At 40.7% G+C, this 21964-nt stretch overlaps 1 protein-coding gene across 2 annotated transcripts in view; it reads right to left on the reverse strand.

The window, feature by feature from the left end:
• BLOC1S5 (biogenesis of lysosomal organelles complex 1 subunit 5) overlaps positions 1-17840 on the reverse strand; it is a 42796-nt gene extending 24956 nt beyond the window's left edge. Inside the window, exons 1-2 of one of the 2 annotated variants that reach the window (XM_044917418.1) lie at positions 17719-17840; positions 11307-11389 (exon numbers count right to left, since the gene is read on the reverse strand). In XM_044917418.1, coding sequence (XP_044773353.1) covers positions 11307-11389; positions 17719-17833 — 198 coding nt within the window. In that variant the 5' untranslated portion in view covers positions 17834-17840. The remainder of the gene's footprint in view (positions 1-11306; positions 11390-17718) is intronic. The other variant, XM_021696996.2, reaches the window with a different exon arrangement.
• Between the last annotated feature and the right edge of the window lie 4124 nt (positions 17841-21964).

The raw sequence follows: 21964 nt of genomic DNA on the forward strand, positions 1-21964 counted from the left end.
AAAGGCTCATTTGAACAATATTTGCAGAGTCCTGCATGACCCAGCAACAGTGGATTATATAGCTGTGGGTCAGTTAGGCTAGACATAAAATCCCTGGCTGTTCAAATCCATTGTCTTCTGGCATAAGACAGATAACGTCTGTTAACAATCAGGTTTTCTGGGGTGCCTGGGTGGCTTAGTCGGTTAAGCAGCTGCCTTCGGCTCAGGTCATGATCCCAGGGTCCTGGGATCGAGCCCCACATTGGGCTCCCTGCTCAGCGGAGAGCCTGCTTCTCCCTCTCCCTCTGCCTGCTGCTCTATTTGTGCTATTTCTCTCTGTCAAATAAATAAATAAAATCTTAAAACAAAAAAAATCAGGTTTTCTTCCCCTAATAAAAGACACCCATTTTGTCTATATGCCCAAAGAAAAAAATTTTTTTTCTATAAAAACCAATAGATTAGGGCGCCTGGGTGGCTCAGTTGGTTGAGCGACTGCCTTCGGCTCAGGTCATGAAAGCAGCCTTAGTGTACAGTTTTGAAGTAAATTGGAAATGTACATAACATTTTCTAGAAGCTTGTCTTTGGAACAGAAGAGAGGGAAGCAGTAGGTATTGGAGTAAGAGAGGCTTTCTTTGAAGATGGAGCAGACCTGAGAACTAAAATATCCTAAAAGAGGGCGCCTGGGTGGCTCAGTCGGTTAAGCAACTGCCTTCAGCTCAGGTCATGATCCTGGAGTCCCTGGATCGAGTCCCGCATCGGGCTCCCTGCTCAGCAGGGAGCCTGCTTCTGCCTCTGACCCTCCCCCCTCTCATGTGCGCTCTCCCTCTCATTCTCTCTGTCTCAAATAAATAAATAAAATCTTTAAAAAAAAAAAAACCAATAGATTAAAAAATTTCTCAGTGTAGGCTCTTCTGGGTTAATTTTCCCTGACAGCAGTGTGCCCTTCCATAAAATTTCACTAGTACCTTCTTTCAGGAAAGTTTTCTTGAATTTTAGTTTTCACATTTGTTCTATTACACTGCTTTGGCTTTCTTCTCTAGGGGCTGATTATCAGGCATATATTGTACTGCATCTTCTGTATTTACTATCAATAACTATTCCTTTCTCTTGAATTCTTTTTATCTCTTTCACGCTGTCTTTTAAATTTCACATAAGGGCTATCCATTGTGTTTATTCACTCTTACGTTCCTTCGAGTTTAGTTTTCATTCCTGAAATAATTTTTAAAATTACTTTTTCCTGAATTTTTCACCTTAGCTTTTATTTTTTCCATTTCTGTTTTAGCCAATTAATTTTGAGTTTTTCTGATTCTGATTTATACCATTTTTTTCCTCACTTCTAATAATTTTCTTATGCTTCCCAAGCTCATTTTAAGTATTAGGTTACAGTTTTTACCTTTTTTTGTGGTCATACCTACACTCATTGCCTTAAAGGACATTACTGTTATGGGATTTGACTCCTGCTTACTTTTAAGTGAAATTAGTTTTCCTCTATTTCTAGAAGGGAGGGGTGGTCAGGACAGTCTTTCTAACTTCAAAGGTCTAGAACTCCCTTTTCCTGCTGTTTCACAAAATATTCAATCTCCTTTAGTTTCTCTAAGGTGCAGGGCCTTGTTCTAGAAGGGTGTTTTGGTTTGTGAGTTTCAAACTCACAGGTGGCTTTAGCCCATTAGACTTTTCTGTGGTCTGCTATCACTCACTCAGAAATTAGAGCCTGTGAAGTCCCCTCCGAAGGTTCTGCTTTCTCCTTAGAATGGCCCTTCAAGCATTCCTGATAGTAATTTTGAGGTTTTCTAGCATTCAAGGCTTCACAAGACCCTCAGCCATTCTTCCATGTCTTCCTCCAGTTTCTGATTCCACAGAAGCCTTTTTTGGTGATTTGGTCATTTGGTATTTGGGGGATACGTTGCTCCCTGGTTTTATTACAGATGTTGCCTGGTTTTGCTATTCTAGTTGCTCTATCTCTGTAGCCAGATTGAAGTGAAAAAACAAACCAACTATGTCATAGCTGCTGTCACCTTCCCCCCCACGGCACTGGAATCTGAATGAATCAAGACTATAGAGATTATTGCATTCCTTATGGTACATTTTTTCTTTATCAAGATGCAAAGGAGTGGTCTCTCAATTCAAATACAAAGACAATGAAGAACAGAAAGGGGAGTTCTGCAGTTCTACTCAAAGTATAGGTCTTACTCCAGGGTCCATGGATGGGCTTTGGGATTCCAGAATGCCCCTGAAATTGTACTCAAATTGAATATATATGTCTTCTACACATCTTCCTGGGAGAAAAAAATTCTCCAAGGAGACCATGACCTACTAAAGTTAAGAAACACTATCAAAGTTGAAATAAAATATAAAGTTAAGAATCCCTATCAAAACACCAATAGCATATTTCAGAAATAGAACAAATAATACTGAAATGTGCATGGAACCACAAAAGACCCCGAATAGCCAAAGCAGTCTTGAGAAAGAAAAACAAAGCTGGAGGTATCATAATCCCAGGTTTCAAGATATACTACGAAGTTGTAGTAATCAAAACAGTATGGGGTACTGGTACAAAAATACATACATAGATCAATGGAACAGAATAAAGAGCCCAGAAATAAACCCATGCTTATATGCTCAATTAAGCTATGACAAAAGAGGCAAGAATATGCAATGACAAAAAGACAGTCTTCAATAAATGGTGCTGGGAAAACTGGACAGACACATGCAAAAGAATAAAACTGGACCACTTTCTGACACTGTACACAAAAATAAACTCAAAATGGATTGAAGACCTAAATGTGAGACCTGAAACCATAAAAATCCTAGCAGAAAACACAGGCAGTGATCTCTTTAATACTGGCCTTAGGCAAAAGCAACAAAAGCAAAAATAAGCTATGGGACTACACCAAAGTAAAAAGCTTCTGCACAGCAAAGGAACTTATCAACAAAACGAAAAGACAGCCTACTGAATGGGAAAAGATATTTGCAAATGCTATATCTGATAAGGGGTTAATATCCAAAATACATAAAGAACTTATAAAATTCAACACCAAAAACCAAATAATCCAATTAAAACATGGGCAGAGGACCTGAATAGCCTTTTTTTTTTTTTTCAGAAGACATACAGACAGCCAAGAGACATATGAAAAGATGCTCAACATCACTCATCATCAGGGAAATGCAAATCAAAACCACAATGAGATATCACCTCACATCTGTCAGAACGGCTAGAATCAAGAAGAAACACCAAGTATTGGCAAGGACGTGGAAAAAAGGAAACCTTGTGCACTGTTGGTGGAAATGCAAATTGGTACAACCACTGTGGAAAACAGTATGGAGGTTCCTCAAAAAATTAAAAATAGAAATAACATATAATTCAGTAATTCCACTACTGGGCATTTACACCAAGAAAATGAAAACACTATTTTTGAAAAGATACAGGCACCCTTATGTTTACTGCAGCATTATTTACGATAGTTAAGATATAGAAGCAACAGAAATGTCCATTAATAGATGAATAGATACAGAAGATATGAAATGTGTATACACACACACACACACAGGAATATTACTCAGCCATAAAAAAAGGGATGAGATCTTGGCATCTGCAACAACATGGATGAACCTAGCAGGTACTATGCTAAATGAAATAAGTCAGACAGAAAAAGACAGGGGCACCTGGGTGGTTCAGTTGGTTTAGCATCTGACTCTTGATTTCGGCTCAGGTCATGATCTCAAGGTCGTGAGACTGAGCCCGGCATGGGGCTCCATGCTCACTGAGGAGACTGCTTGAGGATACTCTCCTTCTCCCTCTGCCCCTCCTCTCCACCAAATCAATCAATCAAAAAAAGGACAAATACCATATGATTTCACTTATATGTAGAATCTAAAAAAAACAAAACAAACAAAAAGCAGAAATAAACCCATAAATACAGAAAACAGATGGTTGCCAGAGGCGAGTGTGAGGAGGGATGGGCAAAATGAGCGAAGGGGTTCCAAGTACAGGCTTTCACTTATGGAATGAATAAGTCTCAAGGTTTAATAAAGGGCACAGCATAGGGAATATAGTCAATGGTATTTAAAGCACTGTGTGGTGACAAATGGTAGCTATGCTTGCGGTGAGCATAGTACAACATATAGACTTGTTGAATTACGATGTGTAGACCTGAAACTAATGTAACATGTGTCAATTATACTTCAATAAAAATAAAAATTAAAAAAGAACCACTTATTTAGAGGGTTATTTCTTCTAGCAGGCAAACTGGTAGTCTTATATTGTAGAAAGGGAATTTGTAGCCTCATTCATTTAAACAACAAATAGGCCCAATGACAGTGCTATATAAGACAGGATGTTAGAAACAGTCTCTGCCCTTAAACTTAACCCGCTGGTATGTGCTTGTTTTTATGCTGATATTTTTTTTAAAATTTTTTATTGTTATGTTAATCACCATACATTACATCATTAGTTTTTGACGTAGTGTTCCATGATTCATTGTTTGTGCATAACACCCAGTGCTCCATGCAGAACGTGCCCTCTTTAATACCCATCACCAGGCTAACCCATCCTCCCACCCCCCTCCCCTCTAGAACCCTCAGTTTGTTTTTCAGAGTCCATCGTCTCTCATGGTTCGTCTCCCCCTCCGATTTCCCCCCCTTCATTCTTCCCCTCCCGCTACCTTCTTCTTCTTCTTTTTTTTTTCTTAACATATATTGCATTATTTGTTTCAGAGGTACAGATCTGAGATTCAACAGTCTTGCACAATTCACATTTATGCTGATATTTTTGACCACAGTGTACTGTTGACACTACAAAAGGAAGATTATAAATTAACATCCATTTATTTTTTTTAAAGATTTATTTATTTGAGAGGGAGACAGCATGCAGGAGGAGTAGAGGGAGAGGGAGGAGGAGAGAAGGAGACTCCCCGCTGAGTGGGAAGCCCGATGCGGGGCTCAATTCCAGGACCCTGAGATCATGACCTCAGCTAAAACTAAGAGTTAGCTGCTTAACTGACTGAGCCACCCAGGCACCCCTCCATTTAATTGTGTATATATATACATTCTGGGGCATAAATTCTCAGAACAAAGCTTAGCACTAATGAAGCTTAGCTTCTGATGTGTAACACCCCATAAAATTACATATACAGTTAATTTTTAAGTTAAAATTAATAACATGTCACTTGGGTAATGTACTTAAAACAGTACCTGCCACTATCTGCTTAAAAATGCTACCAATGGGGACACCTGGGTGGCTAAAGTTGGCTAAGCGTTCAACTCTTGATTTCGGCTCAGGGTCTTGAGACTAAGCTCCTTGTCGGGCTCTGCACAAAGCGTAGAGCCTGCGTGAGATTCCCTCTCCCCCTCTCTCCCTGCCCCTCCCCCCCCACCCAACTTGCACTCACTCACTCCCTCTAAACAAACAAAAATGCTACCAGTTATTAATAATATTAGTACAGTTACTAAATATTTATATTTAAGATATAATTTGATACTATTAGAAAGGAAATGAGAGACCAATACCATAATTTAAAATTTTCTTTCAATCACTAAACTGGTCAGTCCCACAAGATTTAAATAAAACCGTAGTGTGTGTGTGTGTGTGTGTGTGTGTGTGTGTGTATGTCTGTCGCATGCTATATGGGACAGACTTTATCCTGATATTTAATAATCTGACAGTTACCCTAATAATCTCCCAACCAAGTACTAACCAGGCCCGACCCTGGTTAGTTTCCGAGATCAGATGAGATCGGGCGTGTTTCGGGTGGTATGGCCGTAGACAGTTACTCTAATAATCTAACCAAAAATGAGAGATTAGGATGTCAAGCGAAATTCTAGTTTGTCCTGCCTTTTAAGGAATTTTCTCTTCATCAATTCAACCCACATTCAAACTCATGGACACAGTCCCTTCTGACTCTGTAATTACTGTACTTATTTGAATCCCCCTTTTTTTTTTTTTGGCCTCTACTTTTAATCATTGTCTCCATTTTTGTTTTTCCTACTGGCCAACATCCATTTTTCTTTCTTAGCTCAAACAACACCCCCTCTATGAAAATTTTCCTCCCAGCTCTGTGGGGAGTTGCTTCTGGAGTTGTTTCCTCTTGAGATCTCAAGTGCTTTGTGCTTATTTTATCTTAATTCCATCATTAAAATTCACTGTTTCTATGTCTTTTTTCCCCTAGACTGTTAACTTCCTGGAGGTAGACTGTTTCTTATTTATTTTTATATATCTCCTTGACATTAGTTCTGGATTCATTCTCCTTTCTTCCCATCAATCCCCAAATATTATCTGGAGCGGCAAATGTGCCTCTACAGAGACTGCTTGCTATTTCCCATCTGCCTCCTTTTTTGTTACATGAAATGCAGATGTCATTGGTAGAACTTCCAAAGCCACCTTGAAAGCATAAGAATAGGAGCAACACTCCAGGGGGTAGAAGGCAAAGTTAGAAGAAAAAGCTAACTCCAGCCCTAGGCTCTGGGTATTGAGAGAAAAATAAATACTTGTTAAAAAGTCACTATTTTTCAGGTATCTGTTACTAGTAACTAAACACATTCCTTACTGATATACCTAGGTAATCAGTAACTATTCAATAAAGCATTCAAAGAATAAAATTTGCTAAAAATGAAATAAGCAACCAGAGGGGAAGAGGTGGTGGGATGGGCAAAGTGGGTGAAGGGGAGTAGGAGACACAAGCTTTCAGTTAATGAAATGAATAAACAGGTCATGGGGATAAAAGGTACAGCCCAGGGAATATAATTAATGGTATTGTAATAGCATTGTATGATGACAGACGGTAGCTACACCTGTGCGGAGCACAGCATAACGTACAGATTTGCTGAATTACTATGTTGTACACCTGAAATGAATGTTAACATTGTGTTTCAACTATGATTCAATAACAAAAGTTTTTCCATCAAAAAAGAGACTTATGCAACTAAAAAAAAAGAAAAAAATGAAATAAGGAACTTGTATAGGACCACAGACCCCAAAAGCACTCCAGAAAAGCTCACTAACTGTTCTACATGGTGAGGCCATGACATCTCCTCTGTGGCTAGAAAGATAATGGTCCCACAGACAATGCCACACCCACAGACCCTACTGAACTGATGCTCACTGAAAGGGCCCTACTGGGATCTCTGTGCACTGGAATCAACGATATAAAGGATCTGCATAAAGTCAGGAGAAAGACAGTCAACTGTCCAGAAATACTAACAAACACAAAAAGAGAGCTTAAATATAATAGAACTTCAATAATTTAAGTAATGCTGCCACCATGTGGCACTTACTCCCCTCTTCTAGAAATAAAATTTTGTAAAGAAAAAGATGATTGTTCCCCTGTGCATTAACTTTTTGAAACATAAAAACTATAAACAACTTTAGTTTGAAATACTAGCCAGGTTTTCTTAGGGTGAACTACATTTAAATGCGAGAGCGATGAAAGTTCTAGGAAGTCTTAATAACTCTGCTTCACCATTCCTCTCTGCCCAACCAGGCCATCTGGGGACGAGAATCAGAGGATGTTATTGTTTGGACCAAGATACAAAAGAGCTGTAAATAATGCAGATATATATTCAAATCAAAAGCCTCTAAAATGCTTTCAGCTTTTTTCTTCTAATTTGAGGCAAAATGTCAGCACACGGTACACAGAAAAGGTAGACGAACCTGATACACAGGAAGGTTTCCATGCTACTCTAAACCCTCAGGAAGACCAACTAGGGAGGTTATCATGTAAAAAGCCTGGATCAGGTATGTGGCAAGAAAAGAAGTGGGGGCGCCTGGGTGGCTCAGACGGTTGTGCATCCCACTCCTTGTTTCAGCTCAGGTCATGATCTCAGGGTCCTGAGATCAGCGCCCCCATCAGGCCCCCGCAGAGGGCACTGCGCTTAGCGCAGAGTCTGCTTGTCCCCCTCCCTCTCCTGCTCCCCCCACTCCCTGCTCACTTGCACACTCTCTCTCAAATGAATTAAAAAAAAAACAAAAACATTTAAAACATAAAGGAGTTATGTTACACTTAGTTGAAGATAACCACTTAAACTTAGCTGACAAGATATTTTTGAGTCCTTCAGAGGCCAGTCTTTAAGGACAATATGAGAATGCTTCATGGGTGGGTCTGTGCCTATTTTCTTCACCAGGACAGCACTGGTTCCTGACATTATGTCTCACACAAAATAAGTGCTCGAGACACTTACAAAATAAGCTTGTTTCTATCACACCTGGTGTGATCATTTTATTCTCTAGTAAACATTTTTCTAATATAATGCTCATGTCATTTGCTTAGCAAATCTCTACTTTCCCTAAAATGGAACCCAATCTCATTCACATTATTGCAAATTCTGAATTAAAACATTTTTTTTTAAGGCTTCACAGTTTTAATACTTCCTAGACGCTCAACTGAGGCAATGAATTAAAACATTTTTATCACACTGTACTTGCTACCATCTTTCTCTTAATAGTAACAGTTAACATTCATCTAACACCTGCATGTCAGGGATTTTTAAAAATAACATACCATTTAATCCTCACAAAAACTGTACAGTATACATTATTGCTCCCATTATTAAGTAGGCACCTTAAGCCTTAATAAAGCAGGTAATCATAGCTGATAAGGGGGGGGGGGCAGGATTTGAACCCAGAGATGTCAAGCTCCAAGGCCCATGTTCTTTTTCCACTCAACATCGCCTCCTTTCCAAAAAGACCTTGGAAGGCTTCACGATGTGGAGTGCAAGTAATTCCTCTCCTCTCAGACACAAGCCCATCTTCTCTCGGCAACTATCTTCTATCCCAGTTAAAAGAGGTACTGGCTTCTACAGGAAGTGAGCTCTTGAACATAAGATATTCAACCGCATAAATGTAACGCTTCTTTCATTTGCCACTCAACACTCAGCTTCATTTGTATAGATGGCCCTTTCATAGAAACCACTGACATTATTTAAAGAACACTGATGTAAGTACAATGACACATATTCTAGGGATATCTCAGCCACTATTTAGCAATGTGTAACTTTTCACACTTATGAAAAAGATGACTTATGACATCAGTAGACATCAGAAAATTCAAGTTTTAGTCAAGGCTCTGCTACCTGTTCTTTTGAATCATATTAAGCACCTACAATGCATCAGACATTGGTTTAGGCATTTTTAAAATATATTTATTTATTTATTTTAGAGAGAGAGTGTGTATGTGTGTGTGGGTGGGGAAACAGAGGCAGAGTGGGGGAGACAGAGAATCCCAAGCAGACTCCCCACTGAGTGCAGAGCCTAACACAGGACTCAATCTCACAACCCTGAGATCATGACCTGGGCTAAAATCAAGAGTCAGACACTTAACTGACTGAGCCACCCAGGCGCCCCTGGTTTAGGCATTTTTAATACAATGGAGAAGAAGGCATTTTTATACAATGAAGAGTCCTGACTTTTATGGTATGTCTATTCTAATGAAGGAAGACAGGCAATAAACAAACAAGAAAAATATCAGGTAGTTACAAGAGCTTATGGTAGGCAAAATTCTAAGATGGCCCTTAAGACCCCCACCCCTAGTGTACACACACCTTCTCTCAGTTATTCAATCAAACCATAATCTAAGTGTTACCGTATACATAGTCTACAGATTTATTAAGGTCCCAAATCAGCTGACTTTAAGAAAGGGAGATTATCTTCAGTGGCCCTGGCTTAATCAGGTGAGTCCTTTAGAGTCTAGGCTCTTCCTGGCAAGCATGAGAGGGAGGGACTCCACGTGAGCGAGGTTGACTTATGGTTTTGTTTTTGTTTTTCTGGTTTAAGTAATCTGTACACCCAACGTGGGGCTAGAACTTAAAACCCCCAGATCAAGAGTCGCATGCTCTACCAACTGAGCCAACCAGGTGCCCCCAATTTCTGGCTTTGAAGATGGAAGGGGCCACCTGCCAAGGAACGTGAGTGGCCTCTAGGAATTCAGAGGGGTCCCCTGGCTGACAGCAAATAAAAGAAATGGGAACTTTACTGTACCATGGAAAAGAACTGGACTCTGAGCTTCAAATAAGAACAATGTCTGACCAACACCTTGATTTTAGCCTTGAGAGACTCTTAAGCATAGAATCCAGCCATGCCACGCCCAGACTTTATTCTCACTAAGGAATTGGTAATAATCTTCATATAGCATGATAAGGGAATCATCTCTGGATAATATTCTGTGTGTCCCAGACTATCCGTATCCCACCAAACGTAGTAATGATGACGAAGAGAGCTAACAGTTACTTATTCCTAGATACCAGATCACATTCTAGGATACACACATCCAGACACATGCATTGTGTGCACATGCCTATCTTCAATCTTTACAACCATGCTGTCAATTAGGTATTATGCAGATTTTAAGTAAGAGTCTGTTGAATCCAGAAATGGTATCTGATGCTGCAGCTCTGTCCCTCATCTTGAGGGCTCTGTGCCACAGGCTTTCTGAAGTTTTAAGAAGGATTTATGAAAAGGTTCTTTCCTTTTGGCAGGTTTAGACTTCCTGTTTGGTTGGAGTCTTATTTGAAAACAGCACCCCAACTTACACAGAACCATGAAATTTTTGTGTGCAACACCACATACCATCTATCTGACAGTAGCTCGGGCGCTACTGTTTAAGGCACGATGAAGCGATGACACACGTGTAAGACACCAGGAATATGACACAGGACGGCAGGCTGCTGCGTCAGTGTGGATGCAGCACGGCACGAAATACTGGGTGGCAGACGGTAAAGCCAGCAAGGTAGGGGCCTACAGAAGGATGCTTGGATTTCATCCTGGAGGCAGCAAATATTATTTCAGGGTTTTAAAAAGGAAAATAACATCAGAGCACTCTGGCAGCATGGTAAGGCTGGATTTGACTGGGGTGATGAAGCAGGCACACAAATTAGAAGGGATGGAGATTTATGAGTAATATTCAAAAGAAATGGTCACTGAAAGTGGGCATTAACCAGGTAAGAATAGTCAAGGATGAGTCTCCTATTTTAACCTGAGTACTCTGGGTGGGTGCTAATGCTCCAACTGAGAAAAAAATATAGAAAATGGATCTGGAAGACCTACACCCATCAGTCTTTAAAATCTTTTTTTCACTATACTCATTTTACTGATGAAGAAAACTGAGATCAACAGATATTAAGTACTCCAGAGTAGGCACCAGCACTTGAGCCCAAGTCTCCTGCTGCCTAGTCTTAAGCTCCTTCCATGAATGGTAATGCCTCTTAATGAGTTTTACTTTGCCTATTTTATGAACTCATGAATGGAAATCAGAGATTTTAAAACCAGAGAAGTCCCCTTCTGTATATTAACATACTAACAACTCGGCAGTATTTTTACAAAATAAGTTTTAAATACTCACTTCAAATTCTTTCACAAAATAACGGGTTTCACCTTGAATAACTGGTCTGTGATCTAAAAGCCTTGAATGAATTTCTCCAAGGTCTATAAAGACAAAATGAAATTCAGAGTTAATCCACGCTGCGTGGTACAATCTCTAGTATCTCCAGTTTGTTTTACTCTTCCCAATTCTCATGAATAGATGTAGGTTAAAATCTAGTTTAGACTTGGACCGAGAGGAAATCTCATCCACTGCCAGTAAAACAATATAAGTACTTCTGAGAGCAATTTGGCAATATCTGATAAAGCTCAAGACACGTATACCCAGCAATTTCATGCCCTAGGTGTCCCAGAAAAACTCTTACACAAATGAAAGACATTTATAAATGTTTACTACAGCATGAGTGTAATGTCAAAAGAAGAAAAAAAGGAAACAATCTAAATATACTTACACAAAGGAATACTATAAATCAGCAGGTAAAAATGAATACACTAGGGTTACATTTACTAACATGGATAAATCCCACAAATATAATTATGCTCAACAAAAAAGCAAGTTTCAGAAGGATAAAGCCATTTTATATAAACTTAAAAAATATGCAAAAGACACTTCCTGTTGGGACACATACCAAAAGCAATAAAATTAGAAAGAAATGCATGAGAACAATAAATAGGAAAACCAAGACAGTGGTTACCTTTAAAGGGGAGGGAGAGCAATGCAATTACAGCAAGGTACCCAGTGGGCTTTGAATGTTTATTTATTAAGATGGGTGGTGAGAGTGCATTACAGGTCTCTGTACTTTTTTTTTTTTTTAAGACTTTATTTATTTATTCGACAGAGAGACACAGCGAGAAAGGGAACACAATCAGGGGGAGTGGGAGAGGGAGAAGTAGGCTTCCCACTGAGCAGGGAGCCCGATGCGGGGCTCGATCCCAGGACCCTGGGATCATGACCTAAGCCGAAGGCAGACGCTTAATGACTGAGCCACCCAGGCGCCCCACAGGTCTCTGTACTTTTTGGTAAGTCTGAAAAAGTTAAAGTTAAGGGGAAAAGTGGTGAATTTTAAACTGTTTTTGTTAAGTCATTCTATTCATCCTACTTTGTAACAACTATATAGCTTAAGAGGTAAACCTCAAAACTCCTGGAGGAAATTAAATCTCCAAATAAGAACATGTACCATTCATGTTCATTTACTAGCATAACCTGTTCCTCTAATTTTTTTATTTTTGCAGACATGCAATGGGGCAATATTTCCATTCTCTAAGGAATTTTAATAGGATACATATTGGGATGTATGCTAAGTAAAAAAATATAAAAAGAAGTATTACTTCTGCTTAAGTTCTTCAATGACTCATTACCCAGAACACTTCTGTAATTCTGTAAGAAAATAATAGGAGTTCATTAAAAAAAAAAAAAAAGTTCTATTCTGAGTTAAGTTTGGGAATTAGATAAAATCAAGTTAGGTTCCTTCACCTCAGATCTGCTGGGAGTCTATAGTTTACTTATATCAACCATTAATGCCCAAGTGAGGGCTACAGTATGCAGAAATGTGTGGACCTTATTTGATAAGAGAACCTATGTGGCAAAGAGTATCTGTTCACATTTCAGTAAACACCAGTGTCTCTGAAACACAACTAGCCAACAGGCTGAAGTTCAAGCCTCCTAGTAGCCCCCCCCGCCCCCCGCCCCACAGTCCTCCATGTCTGGCTCCAGCCACCCTTCCCCCCATGTTGGCAATTCTGAACTACTTGCAGTTTTCCAAAAACATCATGCTCCTCACGTGTCCTTGCCATAGTTCATGCTCTGGAACCCCTCCCCAATCCCTGCTCTTCCTTCAAAACTGCTCAGACATCACACTTCCTCGAAATTTTCATTCATTCTATTCAGCTTCCTCCTAGGTTTCAAGGAGAGCCCCCACTTTATGCTCCCAAAGCACCAGGGGCAATTACTCCTATCATACTACTTACTATGTTGTCCTAAAATTGTATCTCTCTTCCAGGGAGTATCTCAGACACCAAATTATTTATATCATCCACAGAAGACACATGAATTAACATGTATTTTTCTATGTGATGGAGAAGCCATTAAGCCTTGTTGATTTGGGGAGCCTGATACAAGGAGAACTTATTTGACCTTTGGAGAGAGAATTCAATTCTGTTTAGAAGTGGATAATGATCACTTCTAAAACCCTGACTGGGCCCCAAAATTTAAGAGAGTAAAGATCTAGGGAGAAAATACACATGACCACAGAAATTAAGCCACTAACTAGTTTTGTTATAACATTATAACAACAAAGCAAGCACATTACAATGCAGGAGTTGCAAGGACTAAAATTCTCCAAGTCTGATAGTGTAAATGTAAGTTACAGATTTTCACGTAAGTTCCACCCTAACCTTATTACACGCAAAGCATTCTTTCATTGTTTGATATAATCGTTTGTCCTCCAAAAATTCATACTCTAATGTGGGAGATGGACAAAAATCCCTTCACACAAAAGATAGAGATGAGCACTTTAATGGAAGATCAATATGCTGCTCTGTGGCTATGGAACAAGGAGAAACGGTCAATTGAGATCTCTCATTATCTAATAAAAGAAGTTTCTCCTCTGGCCCTGAATTTCCAGGCCTTTAATGTAATATCATATGGAACAATTTACTGCAATTTTTCTGATAACGTCCCTTGCATCACCAAACAGATGTTACTCTTCCTCACTACTTCTCAGATCCATTACCTCGTTTTCATCCCTCCTTGTCTCACTAGGGCTATTCGAACACAGTCACACCTCTCTGTAACCCATTCTACAGAGTTCTAGTCATTTGCAGTAGTAATGTTTATAAAGTTGCCTCGAACACTGAACTAGCAAGTACTGAACTACTGTTCCTAGAGGAAATATAGGCTTAGCTTCCTGCAGGTCTCTGATCACATTTCTGTCAAACCAAAATGCCATTTGTATTACAAAGGTTTACCAACATCCTTGTAAAACATGCCACTCTTGGCATTCCAAAATCTGCTCTTCCAGCGTAACAATTTCTCTTGTATTAACACTTACCAGTTATTTTTACCTGCATAACCTACTTCACCTGCAAGTCAAACATTTTTCACACTGTCCCAACCATGAAAGTGTGGCCAGCCCTACACCAGAAGGGTTTAACATTTTCCTGACCTGATCCAACCGACCATGAATTCCTTTGGCTTTCAGCTTCACAACAATGCTGTCCACTACGCTCTCTCAATCATCTCAGGAATCCATAAATTTAGCTGCTTTCCCATCACTTCATCACACACTATAAATGTTACTTTGGCACTTTCCAGACTGGCCTAACACACAAATTGGTGAATGCCCTTCCTTTTTCTGGATTGTTGACATTTAACATTTACCTCGCACCAAAAGCACTCTAACTCATACCTGAAAGAAACTTTTCTAATACAGTATTTTCTCTGTAAGGCGCACCACAGCTTTCTTGTGCTGAGGGAGAACTCAGCACTACACATTGGGGATCCTTTTAAAAAGCAAAATCACCATCAAAAAGCACAAAAATGTGAAAAATATGGCACTAAATAAAAAGCAAAAAGGACACTTATAGTATAAGAGCTAAAACAAAAAGCAGAGCATTGCCTTGTTCAGTCTCAACTACAAATGTGCATGTAGGGAGACTCAAATTTTTCTCTATTCTGTGCATGTGGGAATGACTATGAAAACACCATCAGTATTGGTTTTGGAGTTACTTCATTTTAGCAATTAGACAAATTCACTAACACCCAATGCACAAGATGAGGATCCACAATTATCTGCCTGAGTGCTTTATTTAAAATGTAAATCTAACCACATGATTCTTATACTTACTGCTGGATAGTTTCCTGCCATTCAAGAAAAAGTCCAATTCCCTAAAAAGGCGAGAAGTCTTCTATGGTCTGATTTCTACCAAACTCCACCTCTCTCAGAGTCACACTGTAGCAATACATGCAGCTTCCCAAACATGCCATGCTTCCACACCTTTGCTCATGCTGTTCCAAACTAAGTCCAAAATAGCCTTGCCCTCTTTTCTTAACTGCTCACACTTCACTCTTCAAGACTCAGATCAGACACTACAGTGTCCAGGAAACCCTCCCTGTTTCCCAGTCCTTACCTCCTAACACCCAAACCATGGGCCAGAAACCCTTAAAGACCCAGGGCACAAGTACTGAAATCATTTATTTATGTTTCCCTTTCACTAGACTCTGGCAATAAAATTCAACAATGATCTGTTCACAACGATGGTCTTTAAGAATGAACTAAAAATAGATTTTCAGAATGAAAAGAGTGAATGGTTCCATAAGAAAAGCCAAGGAAATTCTGGACATATTTTTAATTAAAACCTCAATTTTCAATTAACTTGAAAAATTTTCCTTGAATTACCTTTAAAAAAAATAATATATGAAAATTAAAAAAAAAAAAAAAACCTATGCATCAAGGGATACAATCAACAGAGTGAAAAGGCAACCCATGGAATGGAAGAAAATATATGCAAATCATCCATGAGCAAGGGGGTTAATATCCAAACTATATAGAGAACTACAACTCAATAACAAAAAACAACCTGATTGAAAAATGGGCAAAGGACTTGAATAGACATTTTTCCAAAGAAGATATACAAATGGTCAATAAGCACATAAAAAGATGCTCAACATCACTGATCATTAGGAAAATGCAAATTAAAACTACAAGAAGGACTTCATACCCATTAGGAGGGCCACTGCCAAAGACACAAAATAACAAGTGTTGGTGAGGATGTGTAGAATTGGAGCCCTTGTGCACTGCGAGTGAGACTGTAAAAATAGTGCAGCCACTAAAGAAGGCTGTATCGTGACTACTCAAAAAAATTAAAAATAGAATTATCATTTGATCCAGCGATTCCAGTTCTGGGTACACATACACTCAAAAGAACTGAAAGCAAGGACTCAAACAGATATTTGCATACCTATGGTCACAGCAGCATTATTCACAATAACCAAAAGGTGGAAGCAACCAAGGGTCCATCCAGAGATGAATGGATACATAAAATGTGGTCTATACATACAGTGGAATATTATTTAGCTTTTAAAAGGAAGGAAATTCTGACACATGCTACAACCTGGATAAACCTTGGGGACATTATACACAGTGAAATAAGCCAGGCAAATACTTTATGATTTCATGTGTATGAATTACCTAGAGTAGTCACATACAGATACAGAAAGTAGAACGGTGGTTGCCGGGGGCTAAAGGGAGGGGGAGATGGGGAGTTAGTGTTTCATTGGTACAACGGGTTTCAGTTTGGGAGGATGAAAAGTTCTGGAGATGGATGGTGGTGATGGCTGCACAACAATGTGGAGGTACTAATGCCACTGAACTGTACACTTAGAAATGGTGAAGATAAATTTTATGTTACATGTATTTCACTGCAATTAAAAACATTTTTAAGTAGCGGTTCACTTAAGATAGCACATATAAACATTTATAATCTAGCCCTAACACTCACGCACCACTCCCACCCTCCTAATCAGATTTAAGAGACAACCTGAAGTCTAGAAAAATAGCCACAGCCAGCTGTGTTGGAGCTGTCTACAGTCCTGACAGGTAAGGTTAAAATGAAATAGGCAGCAACCAAAAGACGTCATTCCCTTGGTAGTGAAAGGACTCTGGCATCCTACGAGGGCTTCAACGCTGCAAGATGTTGGGACAGACAGGATCAGCATTGGATTAAGAAAGGATAAGGATAAAAAATTAAAAAAAAAAAAAAAAAGGATGAGGATGAGAAATTCCGTATCTAACTGGCAAAGATCCTGCTACAGGAAAATAGGGTTGTTGTGAGCTTTGGGAATCAAGTATTCAGGTTCTGTGAGAATCCAGGATGTAACCTTCTCAAAGCGCAAAGCAGACAAGACAAATGGAAATCTCTACACGTGTATGGCGCTTTAATGTTTTAAGATGCTTTCATATATGTTATCTCATTTATTCCTTGCATGACCCAGGAGCAGACAGGAGCAGAGTAGGTAAAGCAGACCACCCAAAGTCACCCAACTCCTAAGCGACCTGCCGGGGGGCGCAGGCCCTTCCCGACACCCAAGCTCCATGCCTCCCTAAGCGTTACAGGACCGTCGTGAAGCAGCGTCCAAAGCAGCTCCGCGCTCAAAGGTCCCCCGCTAGGGAAAGGGTAGAAGGGGCGGGGCCCAAGACGCACATCCGCGGCTTTTTTGAAAAAGTAAGAGGGACTGGGTTGGTTGGTTGTTACTGGGAGGCATCTGGCGTAGGAAACCAGGCGGGCTCTGGCCACTACTCCCCCAACCTCCCACGAATGCGAGGCCGCCCGGGAGCTGGGGGGCGCCCTGGGGAGCGGCCCTGGGTCAGAGGGCGCCTCTTGGGAGGTGGAGTAGCGCCGAGCTCCACCACAGCGATAGTCCTACCACTCCGTACCCTTGATAATGAGATGCGCTGGCGAGCTCGCGGTCCCCAGCGAATCCTTCTTTTTGTCGCCGCCGCCCGGGGTGGCCTCACAACCCACAGGCGTCTCCGTCCCTCCGCCACTCATCGCGACCTGCTCCGCCCACCCGCCTCCGCGTTGCGCCTGCGCAGACCTGCGCTGCCCGCCTTCCGGGCGCGGGTTTGGGGCGTCATCAAAGGGCGTAGGAAAAGCCGAGTCTACCCAGCGGGCAATTGCGTTAGTGTAGCCAGAGATGGGGACATCAAGAAGCAGATGCCGCCATGCTGGATTAGGGCAGATGCGGCCGGAATTGGAACGTTGGTGTGAAATTCTGTTATTTCTCCTTAAATTCGCTGGAATTTATTCTGGTTTAGAGAGGATGGGAGAGAGGAGATACAGTCGCAGAATAATATTAATAGTATTAGAAGTATATTATCTCTGTTATTACCTGCCACCAATATTTTATAAAGCATTTTGACGGGCATTGCCACGTTTAGTCATCATAGCAACTCAGGGAAACGGTTTTACCATTTCTTTTTAACAAATGATGAAATAGGGTTAAAGTAACTTGCCCAAATCACTTAGGCTCATTTGTGCCCATGTGAAGAAAAAACAAAATTGTTCTTGGTATTTGTATGTACAAAATTTCAACTGGTTGTTATATGGTCTAAGATAAAATACATGTAATTTTGGAAGGGACTGGTTTGCTAGGCAGCTTTGAATTGTGGTCATGAAATGTCAACTTTGGAACTGCATGTATCTAATTGCTGCGGTTTGTTAAACTCCATAAAGTTCATCTTGTAATCTCAGTAAGTCTTCATGTTTGTTCAAAGTACAGACAATATGCAGCTTTGCAATGGCTTCTTCACCTCCTCTGTTCATCCAGTGGTTCTTTCTAAGAATCATCTAGTCTCCCCTTGTCCCTCTCTTTCTGTACAGCCCTTACCCTCCAGGATCTTGCAGTCTAATGCTGAAGAAGGAATATAAGCCAACGTTTAGAATATGAAGCCTATAAATGATAGCATTGAGGAAGGTACAGTACACATGTGGGACACCTGGGGGTGGGAGGTGGCCAGGAAAGACTTCCCAGAGGAGGCACCTATTTGTCCTCAGAACCGAAATGAAGAGATGTTGGTCAGGTTGGGTGAGAAGAAGATGGAAATTGGGGTTTTCTAGCGAAGGAAATAACAAGCCCAAAGGCAAAGAGGCATAAAATAGATGAATTAATGCATGAAATGTACTCTTGATTAATTGCAAGTTGTTGAGTCTGGTTTGTAAGCTTTCTAGTCTCAATTCCATTCCCTCAGCTTTAGCATCAACCTCTAGAAAATGTAATTATTTTTTAAAGCCCTTCATTATTCTCCCCACTTCTAAGTACTTTTCTTTTTCAGGTTTTCTTCTGCACCTGCAAGCCTAAATTTCCTTTCAGCTTGTCTTCTCAGTGTCTTTGAAATACTGAAAAATCTGAAAAGGCTCCCTATGGCACAGTGAGGTTAATGCTTCTTCCACATTGATGTGGCTGTTAAGTATGCAGATTCCAGGTTCCACATTCAAAAATTCTGTTTTAGTAGTTGTGGGGTAGCAGCTACCTCCCCTTACCCAACTGCTAATTGACTATATATAAGTGATAGAAGAATTTTGGTGCAGTAGTAGTTAAGACTTCAGAACCAGACAGAACTGGGTTGAAATTCTGGCTCTGCCTCTTGCCTTCAGTTCCTTTGCTGTAAAATGGCAATAAAATATCCATTTATAAGGTTGTGATGATTAAAGAAGATAATACCCATAAAGCACTTAGTACAATTCTTGGCGCATAGCAAATGCTCAATAAATGTTATTATGACTACTATAACCTCCTCTATCTCCTTTTAAAGCTGTTCTCCATTCTTCCAATCCACATTTATCCCACCCACCACTAAAATATCTTGTACTTTTTTTTTAGCACTTTACAATTTATAAAATGCTATCACATATCATATGACATGTCTCTTATCTTCTCATGAATCTAGTTGAGGTAGCTATTAAAATACCCACTTTGATGAGTAAACTGAGGGTCAGAGAACATGCTAGAGTATCCAAAGGTGACTGCAGTGATTCCTTCCCTCCGTGTGTACACATGCAACATGCCGCTCAGGTGGAGTTGGTCTCCCCTCCCCTCAAAACTGGCAGCTTTGTGACTTGCTTGGATAGATAGAACATGGTGGGAAAAATGTTGGGCTGGTGTTGGGCCTTGAGACACCTGGTGGTTTCTACTTTTGCTCTCTTGTCAGGAAGTCCAGGCTGTCCTGCTGTAGGAAGGTCATCGTGTGGAGAAGCACTGGAAGATGAGACATCACATGTAGAGAGAGGCTATGTGGGTGAGAACTGAGCCAGCAAGCAGTCAGCATGAGGCCACAGATGTGTGAGGGAGCCATTCTCGGCTCTTTTCATCCCAGCCATCAACCTTTTTGAACGCAATCTCATGAACTGCAGTGGAGCTAATAACGCCACACAAGCCAGAAAACTGCCTACTCCTGATAAGGGAAATCTGTGTCCTAAGATGGCCGACTGACCCAGCAAGGGAGTCCCAGCCCTTGCCCCAGGCCTCTTCTGGGTTCTTCTCCCTGCCCAGCTTCCCGCACGTGCCAAGAGTGCCTAGTATGCGGAAGTAGAAGTGTATAAATTACCCACTTTGTGCTCACGGCTCAGACCTTTGGAGACGACTCTCCTCTGAGCCCGCCGGCGTTAAATAAACCTCCTATCCTCCAAGATCTCTGAGTGCTGCTTGGTTCTTCCCTGGGGTGATGCAATCCAGGTTCCATAACACTCCAACCACAGTATTGTGAGAAATAATGAATATTGTGGGGGGGAAATAATACATTGGTGAGAAATAGTAAAATTTTGAGAAATAGTAAATAAATAAATTCACTAAATGGTGTGTGTTTCAATTATGCCCATCTCTCCTAGATAGGATTTACGATGGGTTACAATGATCCCTATTCTCCCATGAGATGGCTCGTAGCTATCAAAGAGCAGAACCTTCGTCAGAGCTCTGGTCTTTAGACTACAAGGCTGGTGCATTTCAACGTAGCAAAGCCCAGTCAGCTGGGTGGGGTCTTTCCATTGTGCCATGACTGTGCCGGGCATATTTCTGCTGCTTCTCTTTAGACACTCCCTTCCTGGAATGCTTTTCTTGCCCTTTCTGCCTATTCAATTCAGTAAACTTTATTTATGTTGTATAATAAAGAATTGGGCTGATCTTTGTTCCTGGTTCCTTGGAGATAACCTCTAAATCTTTGGAATATCTCAAGTGATAGCAGTGTCTTTGTTATTCGTGGTGGCCTGAGTTTATGCTAACGAGGTCACTCCCAAGGGCCCTTAGATGGTTTCAGGATGGGAGCTGGCCATGCTTGAAGACCAACGTGTGATTAGAGGGTTGGGGCTTTGAGCCATGAAATAACACTGACTTCTGGGGAGCGGAGGGGGATTGGGGACTGAGTTCAGTCACGTGGCCAATAATTCAAGCATCCATGCCTAAGTAATAAAACCCCAATAAAACCTCCTGGACACAGAAGCTCCAGTGAGCTTCCCAGTTGGTAATCTCCCACTGATGTATCTAGAGGATGGGGCGTACTGAGGATACAGAAGCTTCGTGTTTCCAGATCTCACCCCATGCATGTACTTATTTGGCTGGTCCTGATCTGTATCCCTTACAATAGAACTATAATCATAAGTACAGTACTTCCCTGAGTTCTATGAACCATTCTAATGAATTACTGAACCCGAGGAGGTAGAGTGGGAACCTCCAAAATTTGTAGACAGCTGGTCAGAAACACGGGTGTCTTAGGAACCTGGAGCTTGTGCCTGGTGTCTAAAGTGAGGGCAGTCTTGTAGAGAATGGTGTCTGTTACCTGTGGGGTCTAAGCTAATTCCTGTAATCAGTGTCAGAATTGTGTTGCAACTGAACAAACACCTACACGGCACCCATGATATGCCAGATAATGTCGTAAGTGCTCACACATATTAATTCATTTAACCTCTCTATGCCTCAGCCTCCTCATCTGTAAAATGAGGATAATAATAACAATAATACCTACTTCAAAGGACTGACATGAGGGTTAAATGACTGTCCAACTTGCATGTGGCAGAAACAATCTTGGTCCCTGTGCATGTGTTTACCTGTAGATGGTGGGTGAGGAGAGAGTGGGGAAGGGAGATTGGGAAGGAGGGAAGAGAGAAGCCATTCTACCTCTAAAAGGACAT

This window comes from Neomonachus schauinslandi, chromosome 8 (assembly GCF_002201575.2).
Source record: "Neomonachus schauinslandi chromosome 8, ASM220157v2, whole genome shotgun sequence".
In the NCBI taxonomy this organism is placed as follows: Eukaryota; Metazoa; Chordata; class Mammalia; order Carnivora; family Phocidae; genus Neomonachus; species Neomonachus schauinslandi.